The 22,779-nt window shown below is 40.1% G+C and overlaps 1 protein-coding gene across 1 annotated transcript in view; it reads left to right on the top strand.

Annotated features, from left to right (window-relative positions):
• zfhx3b (zinc finger homeobox 3b) overlaps nucleotides 1-22,779 on the top strand; it is a gene marked incomplete at its 3' end in the record, with an annotated part of 126,893 nt that overhangs the window by 90,122 nt on the left and 13,992 nt on the right. Inside the window, exon 6 of the mRNA XM_079241179.1 lies at nucleotides 14,044-14,151. Coding sequence (XP_079097305.1) covers nucleotides 14,044-14,151 — 108 coding nt within the window. The remainder of the gene's footprint in view (nucleotides 1-14,043; nucleotides 14,152-22,779) is intronic.

Consider the following 22,779-nt stretch of genomic DNA (forward strand, 5'->3'; position numbering starts at 1 on the left):
TTTTATTCTGCTGAACTTTTAGATAAATTTGAACATATCTAAGTGATGCTTTGCTTGCACAGCTATTTGTAATTAATGTAGTTCCAAGTCTACAGACCTAATGCTACTACAGACCAGCCAGGAATTTTTACTCTTGACCCTGACATCAGTCCAGTTTGCACTCAGCTTAACCAAAGGAAATGTCTTCAGTTACGTTGGCTTGGTGTCTTTTGTCCCACCCACCTTGATACATGATAGAGGGAAAATAAAGAGAGGCGATTGTAAGGGGCGGAGTAGAGTGGGGAATGGCAACTGCTAGACAGGAATTGATTACATTAATTGATATGCCAATATGTAAGCTTGTTACATCCACCATTGCTTAGGATGATGGCTAACAGGTCCAGCTGATCAATGAAACCAATAAAGGCCTCATCCATTAATGAGCAATGTGGTAATTAATGTTATCCCTAAACCAATTACCTCAGGCAGTGCATCTTGAGTAAAACACAGTATATAGTCCAACCAGGTTATCTCTGTTACACTCCTGGCAATTTTCTCATGCAGTCTCTGTGTTGCACTCTGGGTTAACATGACTGTAAAGGTGTGATCTCCCCCAGATCATAGCCCAAATAATGACCACTTCACGTTTCTGGAGAACCTCAAACAAATTGGAATTGTTCTGGAAGAAGAGTTGTATTTACTATTGCGTTGAACTAATTCTGCATTATTTGCTGGCTGAACATTAAAGTTATGGAATCAACCAAAGTAGTCAACTTCATTTTCTCTTCTTAACCAATTTGTCTTGTGAATTTTTTAGATATGGACTTCAAGCTCAAGGAACTGAAGCTCTGTTTTTGTAAGGATGCCTCCTCTTTATCTCAGTCGTCTAAATCTCCAGGTCCCCTTCATCTTCTCTAAAACTAACTGTTCATGTTGAGAATTAGAGCGGGGTTTCAGATTTCTCCCTTTCTTCAGGCCAAAAACATTGGTCGACGATACAGATTGTGGTAACAAAAGACATATTTGTTTTCCATTAAGTCCAGAATGATGCAATAATTAGACATCTGCATTTTGACTTATGTGGTAAAAATGTTCAATGTGTATGTGAAATGGCACTAAAGTCTGATTGATCTGACAGATCTCACAAAGAAATCCCAGAGAATAATGTAGCAAAGCATAACTTTTCTTGAATGGTATGCTGTCTGTTCATGAGTAATAGCAGGCTTGTGAAATGAATACATTTTTAAAAGCAAAAATCTTCTAACCTTGAATACATTACCTCGTTCATTTTTCAATATCTTTGTCTCATGTTCATATTATGTGAATAAAACTGAAAAATAGGCCTGATCATGTTTAGGAAACAAGAAACCTGGAGTTATGGCAGTGAAAGTGTTGGGACTCCTAAAAAAATCGTTAGGGCAATAAACACGATGTAGTTTGTTGGGCTCCATGTCTTCCTTAACAATCTGAACTGGGTTTATGGGTATCTGACCTGTGATTCGTTGTTTGTTGGTTTGATGTGAGAACTGCTTTGTACCTGCAGGGACGTGCAATTCCCAAATTGTGTACTTATCACTTATTTCTGACCTTGTAGTGGAATTCTATGACAGAGAAATGGAAACCAAAAGGAGAAAAGTTCATCTTACCACTATGGCTTTGCTACTTCAGCAGACTTTACAAAAGAAGAAGCAGAACTAAGTGTGAGATGATGACTTATTAGTTTGGACAAGCCCTTCAGACCAGAATCCAGTTTATCTAATAGGTGTTGCAGAAGTGCAGAAAGGTCCATCTGTCTCCCTGCCTATTATCCAAAGCCTTAATCAGGACTTACAGCACGGCAGGCTAAATAAACAGTAAGTAAGTTGTCTTGGGCAGAGGAATGTCAATGCCTGCAACTTGCTCAAGCCTTTCCTCTGAATGGTTCTGTATTGACCCCTCAGGACCCCCGAGAATTCCCTAATTGAAAATTAATATTGAATCAATGCTGCGGGCCATTTGCATATTGATTATAAACATCCAGGAAGGCACCAAGTATGTCTGGGATCAATAGGGCCCTTCTGCAGCAGGCCGGGTGCACTACATCACATGGCAGCTGCCTGCTCCTGAGGTTAATGACTGCTGCTTGTTAAGGAGCTCTTGTCAGGTAGAATCCAACTGCAGGGTCTTTTTTTGCCAAGGCAGGCAGCAGGTTAACTGAGGAAAAGGATGTATAATGGCAACATAATAGATTTGGGGAACTCCTTAAGTTTTAAGTGACATAGAATACAACTTTAATTCTTTATTAAATACATTATCCTTATATTCATTGTTGCTACTAAAGTTACGAAAGTTTCAACCTTTTTTTATTTAAATATACATTATATACTTTCATTTACTCTGGCACCTTGTCATTGAACCCTGGCCAGTCCATGAAGCAGACCATAAAATACATGTGTGTTTGTGCTGTGTGTATGTGTATGTTTGTGTGTGTGTGTGTGTGTGTGTGTGTGTGTGTGTGTGTGTGTAAGAGGTTTAGGAAAAGAGGCTGATCAAAGATAGCACCAACTATTTCCAGCCCCTGAGGGAAGAAAAAACAATATTAGGTAGATCAAAAAGGCCCTTTTTTAATTTGAAATGAAACTTTAACAACATTACAAGACAAAGAAGACTCAGAATCCTCTACTTTAAGGCACAGATTAAAATTCAACACATACATTCCTCTCCAATACTCCCCATAATAGTTTCCACATGTCAAAAGGCTGCAAAGAGGTGAGGGCAGGAGACAATGGATGGCACCAGAGTAAAACAGACAGATAAAAGTAGAGGAAGAGGAAGAAGATCTTCATCAAGCAACCTTCACTGGTAACTTGAGCAGTGAATCCTGGCAATAACTGACTGGGTTCTGGGTTTAGTAGTGATATTGAAGCAGGCCGGTGTGTTTCACATGTCGGAGGAGCTTATCCTCCAGTCTATGAAAGGCAAGGTCTTGAATTAATGCCTCTTTGCAGTTTATGTCCTTTCTGCTTGTCATAGCCCCTCACCCCAACCCAACACTACACTGGAGGCTGGGGTCTGGGAGCCAAGAATGGAGTGCCAGGACAAGAAAACCAGGCTGCATCTGATTGCTTCATTACAGGCCCTTTCATTGACTTGGTTGCACTGAACTGATGAACTGAGGCAGTGGACAAGAGCACATAATGGGAAGAAATGAATTCTTATCACAGCCTTCTCAGGAGGCTACCGGTCCTGGCTTGAGCCAACAGAAGCCATGGCTGAATGAAGAGGAGGGGTTTGTATCTGGGACTATTCATGAGGCAGGCTGAAGACTGAAGACATGATGGAGCTTTAGGATGTTGGATCTGTACACAGGGGAGAACCCGGCAAATCCACAGAGAGCCATATTATTGTTGGCAGCGTGTTTTAATGATTAGTTTGGTGATTAGAGTTTGCTTTCTCATGGTAACTGACACCCTCGGCATAACATTTTTTCAATTGTTTACTCCAGCAGTCCTCTAGAGGCAGACCTCTGCTAGTTAGAGACCCTGCTTTAGGCCCCATTGTTGCACCCAAACGCCATCCACTGAGATGAATAATTAATTTTGTACCTTATTGGGCTCTCACCCTCAACTCTCTAACCTCTAGCTAATGAGTGAAAAGTCTTCGGTAGTGAGGACAATAACAGCATCCATTATATAGAAACAACAGCAACAATAACCAACACACATGCCCACAATAAAAATGCGAGATGTGGTACATCACAGTCCCAATTTAGCAGCAGGGAAAGTCTCTGAAGGGTAGAGATTGTTAATCCCTGACCATGCCTTGGAAAGGGTTGGGACTCTACAACTCGGACCCGCTCATTTCCATAACTCGATGCACAGTCAGCATAAAACGGAGGAGGAGGATGGGAAAAGCTAGTGTTTTACAAATGCAGCAGTTGTGATCCTTACATCATTAATAGTTTCCTGTAAAAGTAAAAGTCACCTTAAATTATGTGATGCCGTATCATCATAATGTTCCACAAATGTGCATAAATCAAAAATCCATTCAGTGTAGAGTTGGTTGATGGGCCGATCAGGTAAGACTCCTTTCTCGCAGTGCTGCTCTGCTCTCTCCTCTTTATCCCTGCTGCCATCAAGTCCCCCCACCATTCATACCTGTTCACTCAGCAGAAAATGGATGCTGCATATCCATTTAATTGGCCTGCACTTAGAATCCAAGGACATGTAAAATGTGTCTTTAATATCTGCTTCTCTCCAGAGTTATTCTTGACTGTGTTTAGGAATAATGTACTTTTTAGTAAAGGGATGCCTTGTGATTTGTGGGCACCGGCTAGTTCTAAGAGTGCATCCTAAAAATCTTTTGACATCAGTGACTGCCACTGAGGCATTGTGGGTTTTCTTTTTTGAGAATAGGCTACATATTGCAAGAGCCATATCAGACACTACCGGTCATTTTGGTCATTTTAGAACAGCTGGCTCGTGTTTTAGCCACATCATCAGTTACCTTTTTTTTTCCTTTGCTGTCTCGTCTTCTCCCTCTCCTGTGGCTGAGCCAAAGATAACTAAGTAGCAGTGTTTGACTGTAATCACTCCAAGTCTCCTTCTCTGGAGAGCAGCACAGCGGGCAGCACAGTTCCACCCTTCTAGGAGCTTCGCGTTTATGGAGAATCAGACAATGCAAATGATTGTAATCTGGCTGGGTAAACTTTCAAGGCTTATGATATTCTAAACCTAATGATAATCAACAACAATTAAACTGGGTTTTGAAGGTGGTCTGACAAGGTGCATTTACCTGAAGATGTGGAAGCAGCAGTTGTCAGAATAAACATAACTGTGAAGACGAAGTTGTCTAGAGTTAACTTTGCAGGCCTTTTTGGTAACGTGTCATTTTCCAAATTATAAAAAGTTTCAGTGAAATTAAAACCTGTCTTATCATGTTTGAGTCGGTATACCATAGACATAAATGTGTAGCCAGATAAAAAAGGATTAATATTCTCACTATAGTCACCACAAGCCATCTTTCCGCCCAGAGTCTGTTTTGTAATTAAGGTGGTGAGGTGTTTTTCATTATCAAATAAATAAATGGTGCTGGCAGAATTATGTGATAATAAATTAATACATAACAAGTGAATAAAGAAGTTGCTAATTGCGTGAGATGAGTCTTTTCATTAGCCTTTTAAAAGGAAATTTCATTATATGCATCACAAGCCATACCTCAGATGAAACCTAATCCTAAAAGTATGCAAATAAAGTACTGAGTTAGAAAACCATTAGTGTCTTAACACGAGGGCTGAATAGACATCTAGTTTTGCCTTTGTTATCAAGTGTTGATATTCTTTTTATTTAACCTCCTTTCACAGGAACAAAAAGGCGCGCCTGTACTCTATGGCTTTGAGAGTTTTCAGTGACATTAGTGTCAGCATTTTTGGAAGAAATTAAAATAATGACTCTTCTAAGTAGTTTCAGTTTTGCCTGAGAAATAACCTCATTCCAAAGTTTACACATATCTGATAATTACATGGGAACACAAGGAAAGTTTACAAGGTAGCGATAAAGGTCATTTGTTCCACTTTTGCCCACAAAATCTTTTGAGGGCAATATGTTAAAAAATATTGTACTTTTAACATATTTGTTAGCTCTGCCAGCATTGTTATACAGTTAATCCATTTGTTGTGTTTTTAGCAACATTTAATCCTGATTCAAGTGCATCTTCCTTAACTGCACTATGAAGTTGGTTGATTATTTTGGGCGTAATCACAATAAAGAAAAAAAACCTATTAAGCCTATTAAGCATTTAATGGCACCAATATAGAAAGCAATTACTATTACTTTCCTGCTAACAGTGAAAAATAAAGATTTCCTGAACTAAAAGAATCCAGACTCCAACTTAGGCTAATTGTATGGGGTCTCGTACAGACATCTAGTTGTACATCATTTGTAAAGGCTAAATGCTGATCAGTTAGGGAGGCCTTTCTGAGCTGTGTCCTGACCGTGTGTTTTTGGGACTGTTCTGCTGCCAGGGAGTCTGATAGCTCTTGAATTATATATCTATCAGGCTGCTGGACGGTAGTCACGGCGACCTAGGCCCCGTAGTGGTTGTCTGGCGACATCTCCCTTCAGCAGCAGCCATTAACAGACAGGGGTAGGGGTGCTAATGAGCGGGGTGCAGAGTGCGCATGGGTCCAGAGTTTCTAACCTTCCAGCTCTTTCTAACACACAGAACTGCCACACTGAGTAAAGACGCAGCAAAGATTTTAAAGATCTGAGTGCAGAACTTTTTAATTAGGTAAAAAAAAAATGAGGTTAGAAAAGATTAAAAAAAGGAAAGATAGAAACAACCACCCGTTTTCCTATTAAGGAAAAATGTCAAGCGCAGTGGTGAGGCAATAGTCTGTGTGCATCCCTTTGTTGTCCTCCCTGACATTGAAGGCTAATTTTTCATGGTTATTTGAACTGGAAAATGAAAGAGAGGTTTGTGATTATTTCCTATAAATGACAACACAATCGCATTACGCTTCAGTACAAACACAGAGAGGATATTGCCTTTTCATATTTCATGTGAAAGTAATGGATGGGCTATGCAAAGAGAAACAGAAAGACAAATGGTAAAAGAATTCCCCCTATGTTTGATTTGTATTAGAAAATGAATGGATAGAAGTAGCAGGAGCTTTTTTTTTTTCCCAATAAGTGGTTGCTCTCTCATGGATGTTTTAGAGAGCCTATGCAGTGTAATCATTGGATTTATTTAGCAATTAGTTACAAACAACTGGCCAGGTGGTAGTTAGAAAAGTTGCCCTGTATATTTACTAAAGTCTACAAGAAAAATGTATCCGTGTTAAGGTATCCTTGTGCCCAGTCTCCATCCATAAATGTATATCTGTATGATGTAATAAATAGAAATCAGTGTTCATGAAATAAATAACCAATAAACAGCACACCATCCTCCACCTTTCCTTTCTACTTACCTGAAAAATCTTAACTTCGCAGGCCATTCGACCTTTGAGAGCAAACACATCAATGCTACCCTATATTTTTTCATATTTGAAATAAAATTGATTAGCAAAATTGGTATTCATAACCTTGTTCAATTCTGTTTTATCTCTGCGTACGCTTTCATAAACAAACAGACGGTCAAGCTCAAGGCTTTGGATGGAAACGGGGAGGCAGTATGACCATTGAGGAGGATGGCAAACCAGCCTTCTCTGGAGGGGCATGCTGAGAAATATGTTTGTGTACTTTAAGTTTACAAAGACTGAATAACTAGGGGGAAAGCCTCTGCCGGCAAGACTCATGTAAATAGGGCTTATGTGGGAGCAGTGAACCCTACTCCTAGCACGCGTAGAGGTAGGGGCTACATACATCCAACCATGGCAACATTGATTTTCTGAGCTAATACCTCCACAGAACAGTCCACAGGCAGATGGAAGCACTACAAAGATATGCAAATGGTACATTCGATAAATCGACAAGCAGAGATCTTTTTCAGACAGTTCACTGTACTGGTCTGCAGTGCCTAAAAGGAGAGATAAACAGATAAGTACCTGTTAATGGACACAGACGTACACAAGTGTGCGCATTCAGACAAACATGCGAGCACCTGTCTGTTATTTGGGAAAAACTCAGATCAATAGGAGATTTCATGGTTGGCAGAAGTGCTTTGCAAAATGCTCATGAAATAAGTACTGGGACCATCTGATATAAATTCTGTTTTAATGGGACATGCTGAATTGTTCATTTTCAAGTTCTTGCTCAAGGAAGGTTTTTGCTCTCAATCTTAAATATAAACAAACTGTAGGTACAGACATATTCCGTGCACTTATTGGTTAGATATGAAACAAAAGCTGCTGGGTGTATGTCATATATAATAGATGTGGGCTGTCTTGTTAAGCCCAGCAGGCTGTATGTGGCTGTGTCTCTGTGGGGAAAGGCTCCGAAGCTCGCTGTACCTGGTAATTAAAGGGAGTTTGTGGCAAAAGCCAAACATCAGGAGAGATGAGCTATGAACAAAAGAGCTGTGACAGTTTCAGGTTATGTGATTTTTGTGTCCCTTTTTGCCAAATGAAAAATCAATACATTTTCTGGGTTATACATATTCAGAGTGTCCACCATGCTTCCGCCCTGATGGAGAGAGGGGTGGGGGACTGTGGGCTGATAGAGCGGGGGGGGGGGGGGGTTGGAGTTGCCTGTTCGCCTGTCATAACTGTACCATCGCATTTTCCAACCCACTGGTGAATATTTCAGAGTTGATGTGATTGCCCTTCATGACAGCGGTGATGCTTTTTTTCCAGACGCCCCTTCAGCCACCCCCACACTCCCCACCCCAGTTCAGTTTGGCTTCTTTGAATAGCCACAAATAAGTGAAGGCATTGTAGTTTGGGCTTCGGGAAAAAAAAAAAAGATGCATTAATAAAAAGAGGTTTATTTAAGAGGAAGCAGCAGTGGAAGATGATAAGCATAAATGCATGGCAGGGGGGTGGGGACGGTGGCAGAGAGGCAGAGTGGCTCTTTGTCCAGGACAATGTCCCTAAGGCAGAGTAGATGAGAGAAGCATTGCCCAGTGATGCTTTTGCCCCCTATACAGGCTTTTAGCCCACCGTCCTAGCAGGGAAAAGTACAGACTGCATCTTCCATTGTGGTCCTAATATGTGTTAGTTAGCAGCCATCGTCTTGGGCATTCAAGGAACTCGGTGTTTTGTGTGTGTGTGTGTGGGTTTGTGTGTGTGTGTGTCAGATGGGGCAGAAGAGTGAGCAGTCCCTGAATGTTCAGTCCCTGTGTAGCCACATTAACCTAGATCTTCTTCTCCTTCATCACTCAAGTAAAACACAAAGAGAAAAAGAACTGGAGCAGCGCTCACTTTATCCACTTTATTTGTAATGTATCTAAACATGCCATTATCATGCAAAGTATTTCTAATTAGTATGATTTCCCATGAGGCTGCACATCAGGGAAAATATTTAATACATTACAAAGTACAATAACAGTTTCCAATTTACTAAGTTTCAAGAGCATAAAAAGTTGTGATATTATCTTTTTTTTTTCCCACTGAGCATACTTTAAAATGGCCACAATGACTTTGAACTGCAAGGGGGATTGAAATGAAATGTTATATAGAGGACCTATAAGGTGCTGATGCACACACACCTCAGGGAGAGCAGTGGAGGAGGGGCTGTTGCTGCATGATTCCAAGGCAGTATGAGGTATCACTGCTGTTTTTGATTAACTTGAGGTCTATTTTTTTTTTCTTCAAGTTGTTAGCTACCCTACGCCTGTACCCCTCCTCCACCCGCTGCACCTCTTCCTCCTCCTTTGCAACCTGTGTTCCTTCTGCCCCTCAGCCCTATAAAGACACAAAGTATTCATTCACATTTAGATCCTGAGGTCACAGCAGGGCCAACAGGGAGAGGCCAGCAAGTCCCCCCATAGACAGGTCAGGAATCTAACACAAAACTCTGACCAGCAGCGCTGAGGTAGCTATCTCCTCCTTCATTTCAAAATGGGATGGTGTGTGGGAGAGAGGGAGTGAGGGCAGGAGGGAGAGAAGAAAAGTACAAATAGACTTTGATGTTGTGTTCATATGGTAGATAGAGTATTTTGTGAATCTTACTACATGTTTTCTATGAATTTTTTCGGTCTGAATTATTATCCAGTGCATTTTAAACTATATCCACATTTGCGTGAGTGCATGGATGTGCAGCTTCGTACGTGTCAGTTTGAATGTTTTGCAAGCTGTCAAAGATCATTTTCTTAAACACAATAACGTGTCCACATTTTAATTCAGCTTTTTGTATCACAGGGCAGTGACCATGATCATGTCTGCTAACACCATGTTGTGGTTTATTGGATGTTCATAAACAGAAGCCCGTCTTGTATCTGGCTGGGTTGTGGGCATGTTTTGCTCAGTTGTGGTTTTATGAGGTGCAACTTGTCAGGACACAAGGAGACAGCGTTTGTCTATGTGTGTGTGTGTGTGTGGGTTGGGGGGAATAAAGGCTGAGAGTGTTTTCCTGTGTGTTATGCCATTAAAGGGGGTGTCTTGCGTATGGGGCACAGAGGTGCTGATATGAGGAGCGGACAATGCATGAAAGCCCTCAGCATGGGTTCTGTGTCTCTTTGTCCCATGGTACCCTCCTGTCACTTTCATTTTGCGCCCTCTAGTCCAGAGTCAGGCCAACTTTGATATGAGGAAGGGGTGCAAAGGATGATGGGGGGGTGGGAGATGTTTTAAAGAAGAAGTAGGGGAGAAAGATGGAGTCTGTGAAGTGTGAAATAAGATTGCTTTTTATCCGACAGCGCAGCGCTAAAGAAAAGGAAGCTGTCCGGCCCGGGATAAAGCAGGGGCAGCACAACTCTCTGATTTACAGTGTGGCCCTGTGACACCTGGTTAAAAATGATAACAACAGCCTCAGTTATGATGATGAGAGTAATGAGAGCTTAGACACAGAGCAACACACAAAAGCCCAGGGAGATGTAAAACTCAGTCCTCGCTCCCCAAACTCAAGAGCCAGGGAGAGGGAGAAACTCAGTTCAGCCCCTGCGGTGGTTCTCCAGGATGTATGAAAGCCAAGCTAGAAAGCAGTCTTGTTAACGGAGATTTTCTGTGTATGCAACAACAAAAGACCAAACAGTTTTGAGGAACTCTGGAGCCGTTTCTCAGGTACGACCAGAATTCTGTACTTTTAAGAAAAACAGTTACCATAGCTGTATATTCAGCTGAGGCCGAGGACGGAGGAGGAGCCTGACCTAGTGAAAGATATCTAGAGTGACTATTATTACTTGCTGCTGTTCTTCTCTACAGTCTGGGAAGGAATACTGGAAAGTGCAGTGGTTACCATCAATTATTTATCAGGCCGTTTGTGCTTGTCAGTCTGATTAGCATTAGTGTAATCACTGCTCTTCAGGGGAAAGGAAGACTGCTCTCTCTCATCTGAAGGTAATCTGGCCATTTTTAGTGTCTCGTCTTCACCGGACGCTTCTTTCATAGCATCTGCTTTTGTCATCTCCACATATTTCTTTCCCTTTCCCCATCCCTGTGTGTTTCTGTCTGATGCTGCTCAGCCCCTTCCCCCTGCACCTCATTACTGCGTGTGAGCAAGTCGCTCTCTCCCGGCTTGTATAGAGTGACACCTATGGGTCTGATTAAGGCTCTGCACTCACTGACAAAACTTACGAGGGGAAGACCACGAAGCGCCTAGATGCTGCGAGTGTGTGTATCTGTGTGTATGTGTCTTTGAGATACTGAAACAGGGAGCCCATGAAATGTCCCCACTGAGTGACTGGCAGAGCAGAGCTGATATTTATACTCTCAGAACAGATGAGTTTAATCTCTGTGTCGGCAATGGGCTTATTCAGCTTGCATGATTAGATTAATGGAAGTGTTTCATATCATTGTATTAGGATGGTTAATGAAGACAATTAATTAGAAGACAACCTTCAGGCTATTGTCCTTTACATCTTTCAGATTTGGGTTAGAAATGGCCTGCTGCCATAGCTTTGAGTGTTTCTCCTAATCTATTTTCCGAGCTAATCTATGGCTACAGTTTTAGTGTCTCTTCCATTTGCATCCTACTCTTAGGCCACTCGTGACCTTTCATTAATTATAGTCAGCCTAGCTTTAATCATTCTGTAATACTGTTGTAGATGAGATGAGGAATGGGCAAAGCCATTTACCACTTAAAGACATGACTGTGCTCCTGGAATTATATGTCTGCTTTTCTGCATAAATTATGCATGAAATTCTGTGTTGTGTGTGCTAAAAGTGTCGCACATGTTGAGTAAACATCTCGATGGAAAAAAAAAAAGTATAGGTAATATGAGGAAGAAATATCCGTGCACGCATGTGCATGTGAAGTGTGCGTGCTGGGTGTTGGGGGTGGGTACAGGGAAGCTGAATAGCTTCGAAATGTTGGCTGCCTATCACAGCAATGTTTCATCACAAAGTGTGTATTTATGTGTAGGTGGGGAATTAGTCTTTCTACATGTGTTGTATCGCTAAGAAATGACACCTAGCCCCATTTTTTTTTTTTAAAGGTGACAAAAATTTACCTGCGGATTATTTTGTAATCTGTGCACCTATGCAGCCGTACAGTTTCTTAATTCTCCCACAGTTGACAAGATTTATGCAAGAAGGAGTTAGATGGGATTTTGGGACTCTGCAGCAGATTTCTGGTTTTTAGGGAATGTTTGGATCCGCCTCACCAGCCTGGGATGGGCTGCAATGGATAAAATTCATAGGTTGCCTTGGAAACATAATAGAAACAGGGTTAGAAATAAAAGAATAAAACACATTCATGCGTGGGATCTAAAGAACACTAAAATATGGCTTTCAGCAGGAGTCACTCATTCTTTTTTGAATATCTTTATTTAAGCAGGAGATCGTTGAATGGGCTTTTAGAAGTAATGTGTAAAAACAAAATCCATACTACTATCACTCCACTCAGACAGCTGTTTCCTACTGCAGCATCAACTGCGAGCAGGAAATTGAGGGTTCTACTCCTGCCTGGCTACAAATACAAAGATGCTTTTCATTCAACAACTTCTTTTTTTTCTTAGCAAAATAGCCTTTTCATCCACAGGCATGCAGCTCTGTCTTTGGAGTGATACAGTAATGTTGATTTGCTGTTGTTTCATTTAGATAATTTTACACATGATCACAAAGAATGTTGTAGATGTGCTTTCTGTTTTAAAAAGGTACATATACAGCCTGTAATTAATTGTCAAATATGTAAACAAAACCTGTCTTAAGTGAAAATTTGATGCATAGAACTTACTTTAATGATTAAGTTTATTTTCACCTTTTAAAAATATACATAAAACAAAATAGCAGATATATGAGATTTTTTTGTGTAAGATTTCTCATCCAAATAGCTTGAATGTATGAGTTCAGATTACCGCTTTTAGTGACGCTTGGGTTTGAGTATATGATAAAGATGATAAACGGATAAATGGTGAATGATGAGGGTTAATGTAATGTCATAAAAGCGGTTTTGGCTCTGGCTAGTCATATGGTGAGCTACGATTGGATGTGTGATGACTGCAGGGCTGAATACTTGAACAGGATATTTCAGTAGCTGTTGTAGCTTTGTCAATATATCAATAGCTCATAGAGTAGAGACCAAAGCATGAAAGCATTTTCAAAAGAGCATTTAAGTACATTTGCCGAGAATTAGCTGACTTGTGTAATAACTGATAGAGTCTATCGACTGCGGCCTAGTTTACTGTTGTCAAATCAATGCTCTTGCATGCAAGTCTAACTACTTTTAAACAAACTTAACAGGCAAAGGGGATGTTCAAGGGGCACTGGAGGGATATAAACAAGATTGATGCCCTTTTTATTATCTGTTTTTGCTATCTTTTCCTCTGTGTGTTACTTACAAATGGCGTTATTGGATATCCATTGTTTGGACTTCGATGCTCCTAAATGGCCTGATATATCGAGCTGAGGCTTTTAAGGTGGTTACAGGGGATTTCTGCGTTTGAGTTGGCAAAAAAATAAAATGAATTGTGGCCGTGGAAGTCTTAAATATTTATGATTTTTTTTTTTTTTTTTGCCATCGTAGGATAGCAGAAGCGAAATGGGGTTTGTATTGGTAAGTAATCTAACAGATTGCAGCAAGGGACAGGAAAGTGTGTGCGTTGTGTGAGAAAGAAAATGGGGTTTGATATAAGGTCTCTCTCTTGAAGGATAATGCTCACACAATTATTTTTCCATCTGTCCACTTCAGGCCACATCTGCACCCCCCTATCCCTCCCAACAGTTTATGTCCATGTAAAACAAGTTTGTTTTTTGCCATAATTTTCATAGTCTAATAATAAGAAAAAAATGTTGCCTTCATTATTCCCTCATAATTTAACTCTGATTTTATATTTAAAGTCAGAATAAATTTCACAGTGATGATCAAATGACACAGAACAGAGAGCAGAAAACAGATTCTGCCCTCTTTGTCTGCTAGCCTTGCAACTGTGTGTCAGCAAATGTAATTGTTGCAAGCTCCTATAGAAAAAAAACGCTGCCGTCCCTTTAAGTGCTTCCACCAATTCTGATGGCGTGGTGATTTACATATCCCATTCTCCCTCCCCCTCCAGGAGAGCTGTGTGAGGATGTGGAGGCTGCTAGTGAGACCACCACAGACCAGGAGGACCAAACCAAAGACAGAGAAAGTGGGGGGGAGAAGGAGCTCACCAAAGGGACAGGTAAGGCCAATATGTACACACATATTAGGGGGATACCAATCACAGGACATGGCCATGCAGTTAAATGGTTCTGAACACTGGAATTTTTATCAGATTAAATTAAACACATTTGAATAAAATAATTAAGTATTTAAACACACTCTTTTCAAATTTGCTCATCTGATCTCTAACAATACACTTTCATCTTGCAAGTTTTCAGGATAAATCTCACCAAATGTGATGCAGTGAGGATAAATGGTCAATTTATGTAATATGTCCAGGTGACATGTGACCCATGTTTTGTCCTTGCTCAATAGGTGAGCAGGGCCTGTATGTGCAATCCCAACTGTGCCATGTGCACACACATTCACACACGTGATTGCACTACCCGCTTCTCAACTTTGCTGCATACACAGGACAACACAGACAACACTTGGTCGTGTTTAATTTGATCATGTCAGCATGGGTATTTCTGTTCTGTCCTTTAATGTGGCGAGTCTTGAACAAGGGGTTGGGCTCAGTGTTGGGGGAGGAGCTTTAGGCCCAAATCTTTCATCATGCTGGCACTTTTTCTTTCAGGATTTTTTTTTTTCAGCGAAAGATTACATGTATTTTTTGAATTTGTAGAAAGATAATTAAATCCCATTGTGAGTATATTTTAAACATTATATGAATGGTTTGAGTTCTGATGCTGTTATGGACAGCATAAAAGGTCCTATAACTGAACAGAAGACCTGTTAACGTTAGAGGGTGAAAGCACTAAAAGCATAGGTACACAGCTGAGGATTCTCTAGTTGTTGTGATTTCCTTGATGGTAGCTTTACTTTGCAAAGCTAATTAAGAAAGGGCTGTTTCTGTAATTGTGTTAACCCATTAAGATGTGAGGCATCCTCTAAACATGGAAACACATGTGCTGAATCAGATCTTGTTGGTTTAAAAGCAACTCTTGTGCGTGCGCTGGTGAAATGAGTGCAGCAAGTTGTTAAACGGGAGTTTTTCTACAGATTGACATTTGAAAAAGAAGGAAACTTTAAATGAGAAACAAGCTTATTTAAAAGTTGATTTTGTTCCACATCCTGCATCCTGCATCCTGCATCCTGCGTGTTCATCCTTGCATCTGATTATATTTGTCAAGCATTGTTTACTGAATGTGTTCAGATTTTCAGAGAAGTGTAAATGGAACATAATTTCATTTCTTTTGCATGCACAATTTACTTTCTGCGCCAGTCAAAGATAAACAATGCAGGTAAAAGGTAAAACATTTCTTATTCAGTTGAAGAGATTTTTGATAATGATGACAGTGAACAGTAACAGGCCTTGATGGATGCTTTTCACTTGTCTAACTTCTTGTGTTACTGCAGGATGTTTTGATTTACACTAGTCAGGTTAAAAGCTGGAAAACAATTCAGATCTTTTGCATATCTAAGTTTTCATAAAGTAAAGCAAAAAAAGAAACTTCATCACAGTGTTTGAAGCCCAGCCTTTGTAAAATGTCTTTGATATTCGAACTTCTATTTTAAATGAGGCTGAGTTGTTTGTGCTCTTTGAAAGGGCGACACTCCTCTTTGATGGAAGAAATAATGATATGCATGCCTGACTGAGTATGGCTAAAAGTATGTTTTAGCACATCAAAATAAAGCACTTTAAAAAGCATTAAAATGAGCTGGCCGATTAATAATTCACTCATACCTGTGGTGCACAGGAAGACGACTCCTCGCATTAGGATTCCTCCTTTTTGAAAGGCATGCAATTTGATACAAGCATATTCAGTTCCTTTCCTCCCCTCTGTCAGTCGCTAATCACCAAATAAGTGTGTTTCTGTGTTTTCACAAAGGAAATATGTGCTTGCATATGAAAAATTTACAGCTTCCCAGCAGCTTATTAGAACTGCTTGGTTAAAAATAGCATTGCATTAGGGAACCAAGTCTGAGGTTCTGTTTGATGTCAGTGGAAAGGTGGGTGGGTAAGATGGCGTGGTGGGTTCAAGGCTATGTTGTCAGCAAAAGGCAGACAGCTGTAGTTTAATGGAAAGGTCTCTTTTTGTGCTTGAAACTTTCTGTGATTGACGAACACAATACCCATTCAGAGCTAGTTCAAAAAATCTGTTTTGCAGACTCGTCGTGAAGACCTAACAATGCATCTATTAAACAGACAAGGACATGTGTGAGCTGGTGATAGTGTGAAAATGTTGCACAGTAGGTACACAGATGGTGTGTATTTTGTTAAAAAAAAAAATTTGGATGAACATCTCGGCCAACCTGTGATTCTTGGAAAGGTGCTACACTCCTACTGTCTGATGAGCTGTTTCTTAAGTCCACCATTACAACTACCGAATGCTGTTTCTCGGTGTTGTCATGTAGCTGTTGGAACAGAGCGCAATATTGTTTCTTTACAAATGACAGTCACTGTCAGACAGACAGCAGTAGTGAACACAGGGGGGAAAAAAAAGGCTTCCTCCTTTTTAAAGCCTCTGTCAATCTTATTTTCTCCTTCTTGTTCCACAGCTTCTCAGTATTCATTAAAATCATTTAGAGGTACTTCAGAAGCCTTTGTAAAATGCATATGCATTTTGCTTGTCATCTCTTGAAAGATACCTTCGTTATTGTCTCTTTTTTTTATTTCTCAGAAATAACACAGATGCACATGTAAAGGCATACAAATATATGTAAATGACATGTGCTTGCAAGCTGTGAAAAGTATGTGATGCAACTCTTTAGGATCGCATGTAATCTGAATCAGAGGCCATTCAGGCAGACAAAAATACAGAAGACTAAGTAAAACTGGAATACTCTACTTTTATAATATTTGGACATTGATTTTCATGCTGGTACTAGCTGCAACTGTGTAATCCATCATGATTAGTAACTCAAGGGGTAATTTCTTTTTATGTTAGGTATGAAATATGTATAACTGGATAGCCACAAGCCTCTTTCTTCACCTAGCTGAGACCACATGGTTAAAGGAAAGGGCATCAGTATATGAACAGCATCCTCACCTTCACTGAAGCAGGTGATGTATTTATGTTATTGGAGTACATGAGAAGGCATCAGGGACCCAGGCAGGCAGAAAGTGAGCTTAGGGCAAAAAGGGAGGCGGAAGAGGAAAAGATGGGAATTGTTAATACATATGCAGACTTGGACAAAGTATGATTTAACATATTTATCATTAATATATGGAAAAACTCTTGTCAAAGTTATTGCTATGAGGTGGCAGGAAGTAGAGGACGAGCAAAATGTAGAATGTCTCAGTTCTGGGGTTTGGTGGAAATTCCTCATATTCAATATATTCTAGTTGTCGTTAAGGGGTTAAAAAAATTCTCACTCTGCCTGGGTCATCTACATTGGGAGACCTATAACACCTGAGAGGCCAGAAAGACGGATGCATGGGCAAAAACAAATGACACGCAATGGTGAACAGCAAACACAGAACACATATTTTGAGTATTTAATAAAAATAATAGAACAAAAGAAATGGAAAATTTAATAACAATATAAAAAAAAATGTCAATATGAATGTTAAGCATATATGCCAGTTTGTATTTAATAGCTTGTATTGATTATTTTTCTTCTTTTCAAACTCACTGTGCCTATTACTGTTGCTAGGCTGAGAGTGGAGGTGCATTGTGACAGTTTTGTGGAGCACCAATTAAAAGTGACATGCAGGTTCTGACTTAGCATTTGATTATCAGTATTAAACAGTATTTAAAATGGCTGCCTACAATTGTATGTGGTATTCCAATACTTCTTAATATCCAGAATGAAATTTTTCAATTCTAAGCATAATTTCTGATTTATCAAAGCAAATTAGATAAAAGCAAAAAAACAAACAGAAAACTTCCAAGAACTGTAAAGTGTTTTGGAGATTGTGAAGAATGGCTTTTTACATGAACCCACAAATAGGCCTTTAACATCCCTTTTGAACAGCTATGCCTGTAATAAAGGTTTATACTAAGAAAAACTGGCTATTAAACGTCAGTTGAAAAAGACTGAGCAGCCGTGGTGGATATGCTTATCAAGTGTCCTTGTGTTGATTTTCCTCAGCAAGCAGATGTGCACATTGATGTGTTCTGTGGGTAAATGAAGCTGATGTGTTTTATACTGTGGCTGCTGAAGATAATCTGTAAAGTGAACATGACGATTAGCATCCCCTAGACGCAGGATGGTGGCATTGCAGCACACTGTTTTTGTTTTTTTTTTTCTTTTAGTGTGCTGTTTTTACACTATTGCTAATTTAAAGCATACATAGCAAACAATATGAACTCTTCTCCATAAAACTGCACAAATATGCAAATTTATTATAAGATTATAGACTAGAGGTTGTAGACTCAAGTTGTAGACTATTCAGTACTGTGGTGATTTGTTATTGCCTTTTAAACCCTAAGCAGTGGACATGTTCACATATTCGTGGCACGTCTTTAGAGTGTTTGTCATCCTTCAAATTATAATTCCTTTTGTCTTTGAAGATAATAGGCCGTAAATTGTCCTTGTTTGTGAGGCAGCTCCCTGAAAGCCTGGCGTTTATGAGTTTTACCACAGGGTAAAACACACAGCCAAGCACCAGAGCTGTGTCCTGCAAAGGTGAATAACTTGTTTTCCTCTTGTTCCCTTCAGCCAATAGATTAATAACAACTGTGCTAATATTGTCTCTCAATTTAGGCTGCATAATTCACCATTTGCACTATGTAGAGTTTAGTTTTTTGTTCTATAAAGGAATTTTTGGTCTTAGTACTAGGAGCTATAGGAGATGTTCACATTTGGCTTTTCTGTCTGAGGTTTTTAGTTGGAGCACAGGTTCTCTCTTTTTGATTAATGCGGTGTAATTACCTCCGAAATATAAGATGAAATGCTGCGTTGCCCTTTATTGCTCTGGGCTCTGACACAGACCATAGATTAAAAGTCTGGATAGTAATGAGGAAAAAGAAAAGACAATATTCAGGTATTGTTAACATAGCACTGAAAGAAAATTACTTGTAGCACTGGGGGAGTTGAATCATCTCCATATTAATGGCCAGTTTGCAAAGGGAATACAGGTGAGGATTTTCCACAGTGTAAGAAGGAGAATAGTAGAAGGTCTCATCTGTGTGAAGGTGAAAGGTTTCAGGGAGTTAGGGATCAGTGGACACACGTTTCAAAGGGTACCACTGAGGTTCTTTGGGTTTCAGCACACTGGGATTATCTGCATGGTTTAAGTTCAACATGACTGTCAGACTGTGGTCGTTCAAGGCAAAATGGCGTTAAAGTTATTCACCCTCATTGGGATGCAAGTGTGTGGGGGTTTATGATTTTTACAGCAGAAGGCTGAAGCTGCTATGGCACGGAAGGGACTGTAGTAATGAGGCGAGAGAGGCTATAGAGATGATGAACACCTCATCTCGGTAAGTAGGAGGGGAATTCCCGTTCAAAACACCAGCAATCTCTTTCCATCTTCCACATCTTTGCATACAGTTTACTGTCATTTTTAGAGCGTGAATAACCTCTCCCAAGGACGTAAATTAAGGGCAGCTGTGATTTTGCATTCCTTGAAGATTTCAATGGCAGATGACCTAGTGTAGTTAATCCAGTCTGTGCTGTGTCAGTCACTCTGTCCAGCAGCCATCTTTTTTTTCCCTTTGAAAGCACAAGAAGGCTGCAAGGATTGCTCCAGAGACCAGTGCAGTATGCTGACAGCTCCTTTGCTGCTTGAATAATACAGTCCAGCTACAAGACGGAGACAAGGTGCCAAAGTCCAACCCACTTACGGGACTCGACAGCAGAAAAGCCTCTGGTTTACGGAAAAGGAGCATGAATTAATAATTACCTAATTGACTTGTAGGTTGGGTTTTTTTTTCATCCAACCTCACTCTGTCTTGTGTGCTTTCACACAAAACCCAACTTTATGTATCTGTCAGAATGTGTTTGGTGTGGATGGGGGTTCTATGTCTAATGACGAGCAGAAGAGTTCAGGGTAACAGATGGGCTTCTGGAGAGTCAGTGAGGACCGTGCTAAAGGCAGAGCCAACAGTCATCTTTGCTGATGACATTGTGATTCAGCTGACCACTTAGGATAAATGTGTAAATGTACTGCAGTTTTATATGTTTGTATAATATTAGAAGTTTATATGCAAACTGTCAGACCATCAAATGATATCTTCTGGTGTTTAAGAGACCTTCAAATGTGATTTCCATATCAGAGACCTGGATAATGGATATGATTGTTTTTTTTTTTTTTCATTCAGCTCATTTAGCTTAAACAAAAAAAAAAAACAACAGAAAGATTGTGAATGACTTAAAAATTACAAAATATTTTCCAAAGAAAGTTCATTTAGCCAGAATAGGATGGATTGCCCTCTCCGGGTCAGGAGTCAGGTCCTACCTCAAGTGGAGGAGTTTAAATATCTCGGGGTCTTGTTCTTGAGTGAGGGAAGGATGGAGCGTGAGCTCAGCAGGCGGATCGGTGCGGCGTCTGCAGTAATGCGGACTCTGTGCCGATCTGTCGTGGTGTAAAAGGAGCTGAGCCAGAAGGCTCTCGATTTACCAGTCGATCTACGTTCCTACCCTCACCTTGACCGAAAGAACAAGATCTCGCATATAAGCGACTGAAATGAGTTTCTTCTGCAGGGTGGCCGCGCTCTCCCTTAGAGATAGGGTGAGACGCTCGGTCATCTGGGAGGGGCTCAGAGTAGAGCTGCTGCTCCTCCGCATCGAGAGGAACCAGTTGAGGCTTCTGGTCAGGATGCCTCCTGGACGCCTCCCTGGTGAGATGTTCCAGACACGTCCCTCTGGGAGGAGACCCCGGGGAAGACCCAGGACATGCTGGAGGGATTACATCTCTCAGCTGGCCTGGGAACGCCTTGGGATCCCCCCCGCAGAGTTGGCAAATGTGGCTGGGGAGAGGGAAGTCTGGGCTTCCCTGCTTAGGCTGCTGCCCCCGCGACCCGACCCCGGATAAGTAGCGGAGAATGGATGGATGGATGGAAATTCATTTAAAACAAAATCATTAAGATAAAGTACATTCAAAAAGGTATAAAAAAGAAGCTATCATATCATTATTAGACTACAATTAAAAGCAACACAATATTTATATGGATTCTATAGAATTGGATAAGTAAAAATGAACAAGGAACGCTTATCTAAAATACTTCATAGTTTATTAGTAAAAAAGTTATTTTGTAACCAATGGATTCAATGTCTACTTTGTACTGGACCAAAAAGACGTGAAGATTGATGGGGCAGAATTAGATATTGATTATGTGGAGAAAAATGATAGCTTTAAGTTCCTAAAAGCAATGGGAAAAAAAGAAATTTATGACACTGACAATTGTTTAACCAGTTTAACCACTTTAACCAGTTCAGATTGGGATGGCATTGCCATGGTAACGGTGAAGAGAATGAGTGATGGTATTGTAAAACCGCTACTATATGTATTCAACTTGTCTTTTCGTGATGAGGCTTTTCCATTCAACAAGCCAAAGTTGTTCCCATTTACTGTTCTCTAAAATACTGTAACATCTTGGAAATGTTGGAAAACTATTCATAAAGAAGTTTGACAGATTTGTTGAGAAACATCAGCAACAATCATTGTGGATTTAGAAATAAAATATCAACATCATTGGCACTAACTGAGCGGGTAGACAAAATGACTCATGTTTACCAAATATTGTAAGGGAAACACAGATATATTCCAAACAAAAAAGAAGAAAAATCTCCTGGAATTCTTTCTCTTTCTGCTAAAAATGAAATTCTCGCTTCTCGATCATTTTTCTTTTGTGATTCTGTCTTCTGTACTGAAACAGAAGTATTGTGCCTCATTTGGATGAACAGCATCTCCTAAATTACTAAAATGTAAATGTATTTAGTCTAAGGTACACACTCCAATTCAATTTTCATTCTCTCAGTTGCTGATATGTCAAACATTCCTCTTTAGGAACTTTTGCTTTCTTGTTTGTTCTTGAGAGCAGATTGTTGCTGTGACGGTCTCGTGCCCTGTTCTATCAGAGCTCAATGTTTCGGCCATTGGTTCTGAACACCCACTGATTTTGTAAGTTTGTGTGTGATCATCCATAGCTTGACAACAGTGTCCAATCCGTCATGTTAGACTGTAAATAAAGACAAAACAACCTTAAAACACTTTTTTTTATCTCTATTTCATCGCCTGCTCTTCAGTATTTCAGTCTTCTTCTTTTTTTCATCACATTTGACAAGAAAAAATAGGATACAGTAGTTAGACATTAGTCATGGTGCCACTGATGGTGTAGGGTTCTTAAGAGAATGCGATTGATCAGATTTATGAAGTCCTAATTGGCCGTGACGAGAGAGACTTTGTCAGAATAAACCTCTTCAGCCCTTAACATCCCTCCATCTGTCCTCGCTTCACACGTTTTCTCTTTCACCTACACTTTAACATAAAGCACCTGAACTAGAAAACAGGTTTAAGGCCTTTTTTTTCACAGCAGCTCTTCAGTGCTTCAGCATGAACAGCCACTTGTTCCACCTCTCTGGTGCTAATAGAGCAGCTGTGGAAGTATAATCGTTGAGCTTATTGTCTTAATCAGCAGGCTGAGAGGATGCTTGATACTCACAGTAATCTGTGCTTTTACTTTCTGCTCTGTATTTACACGCTTTATAATTACACGTATTTACACGCTGCTCTTTTTTTTTTTTTTTTCCCCGA

Source organism: Telmatherina bonti, assembly GCF_933228915.1.
Source record: "Telmatherina bonti genome assembly, chromosome: 1".
Lineage (NCBI taxonomy): Eukaryota > Metazoa > Chordata > Actinopteri > Atheriniformes > Telmatherinidae > Telmatherina > Telmatherina bonti.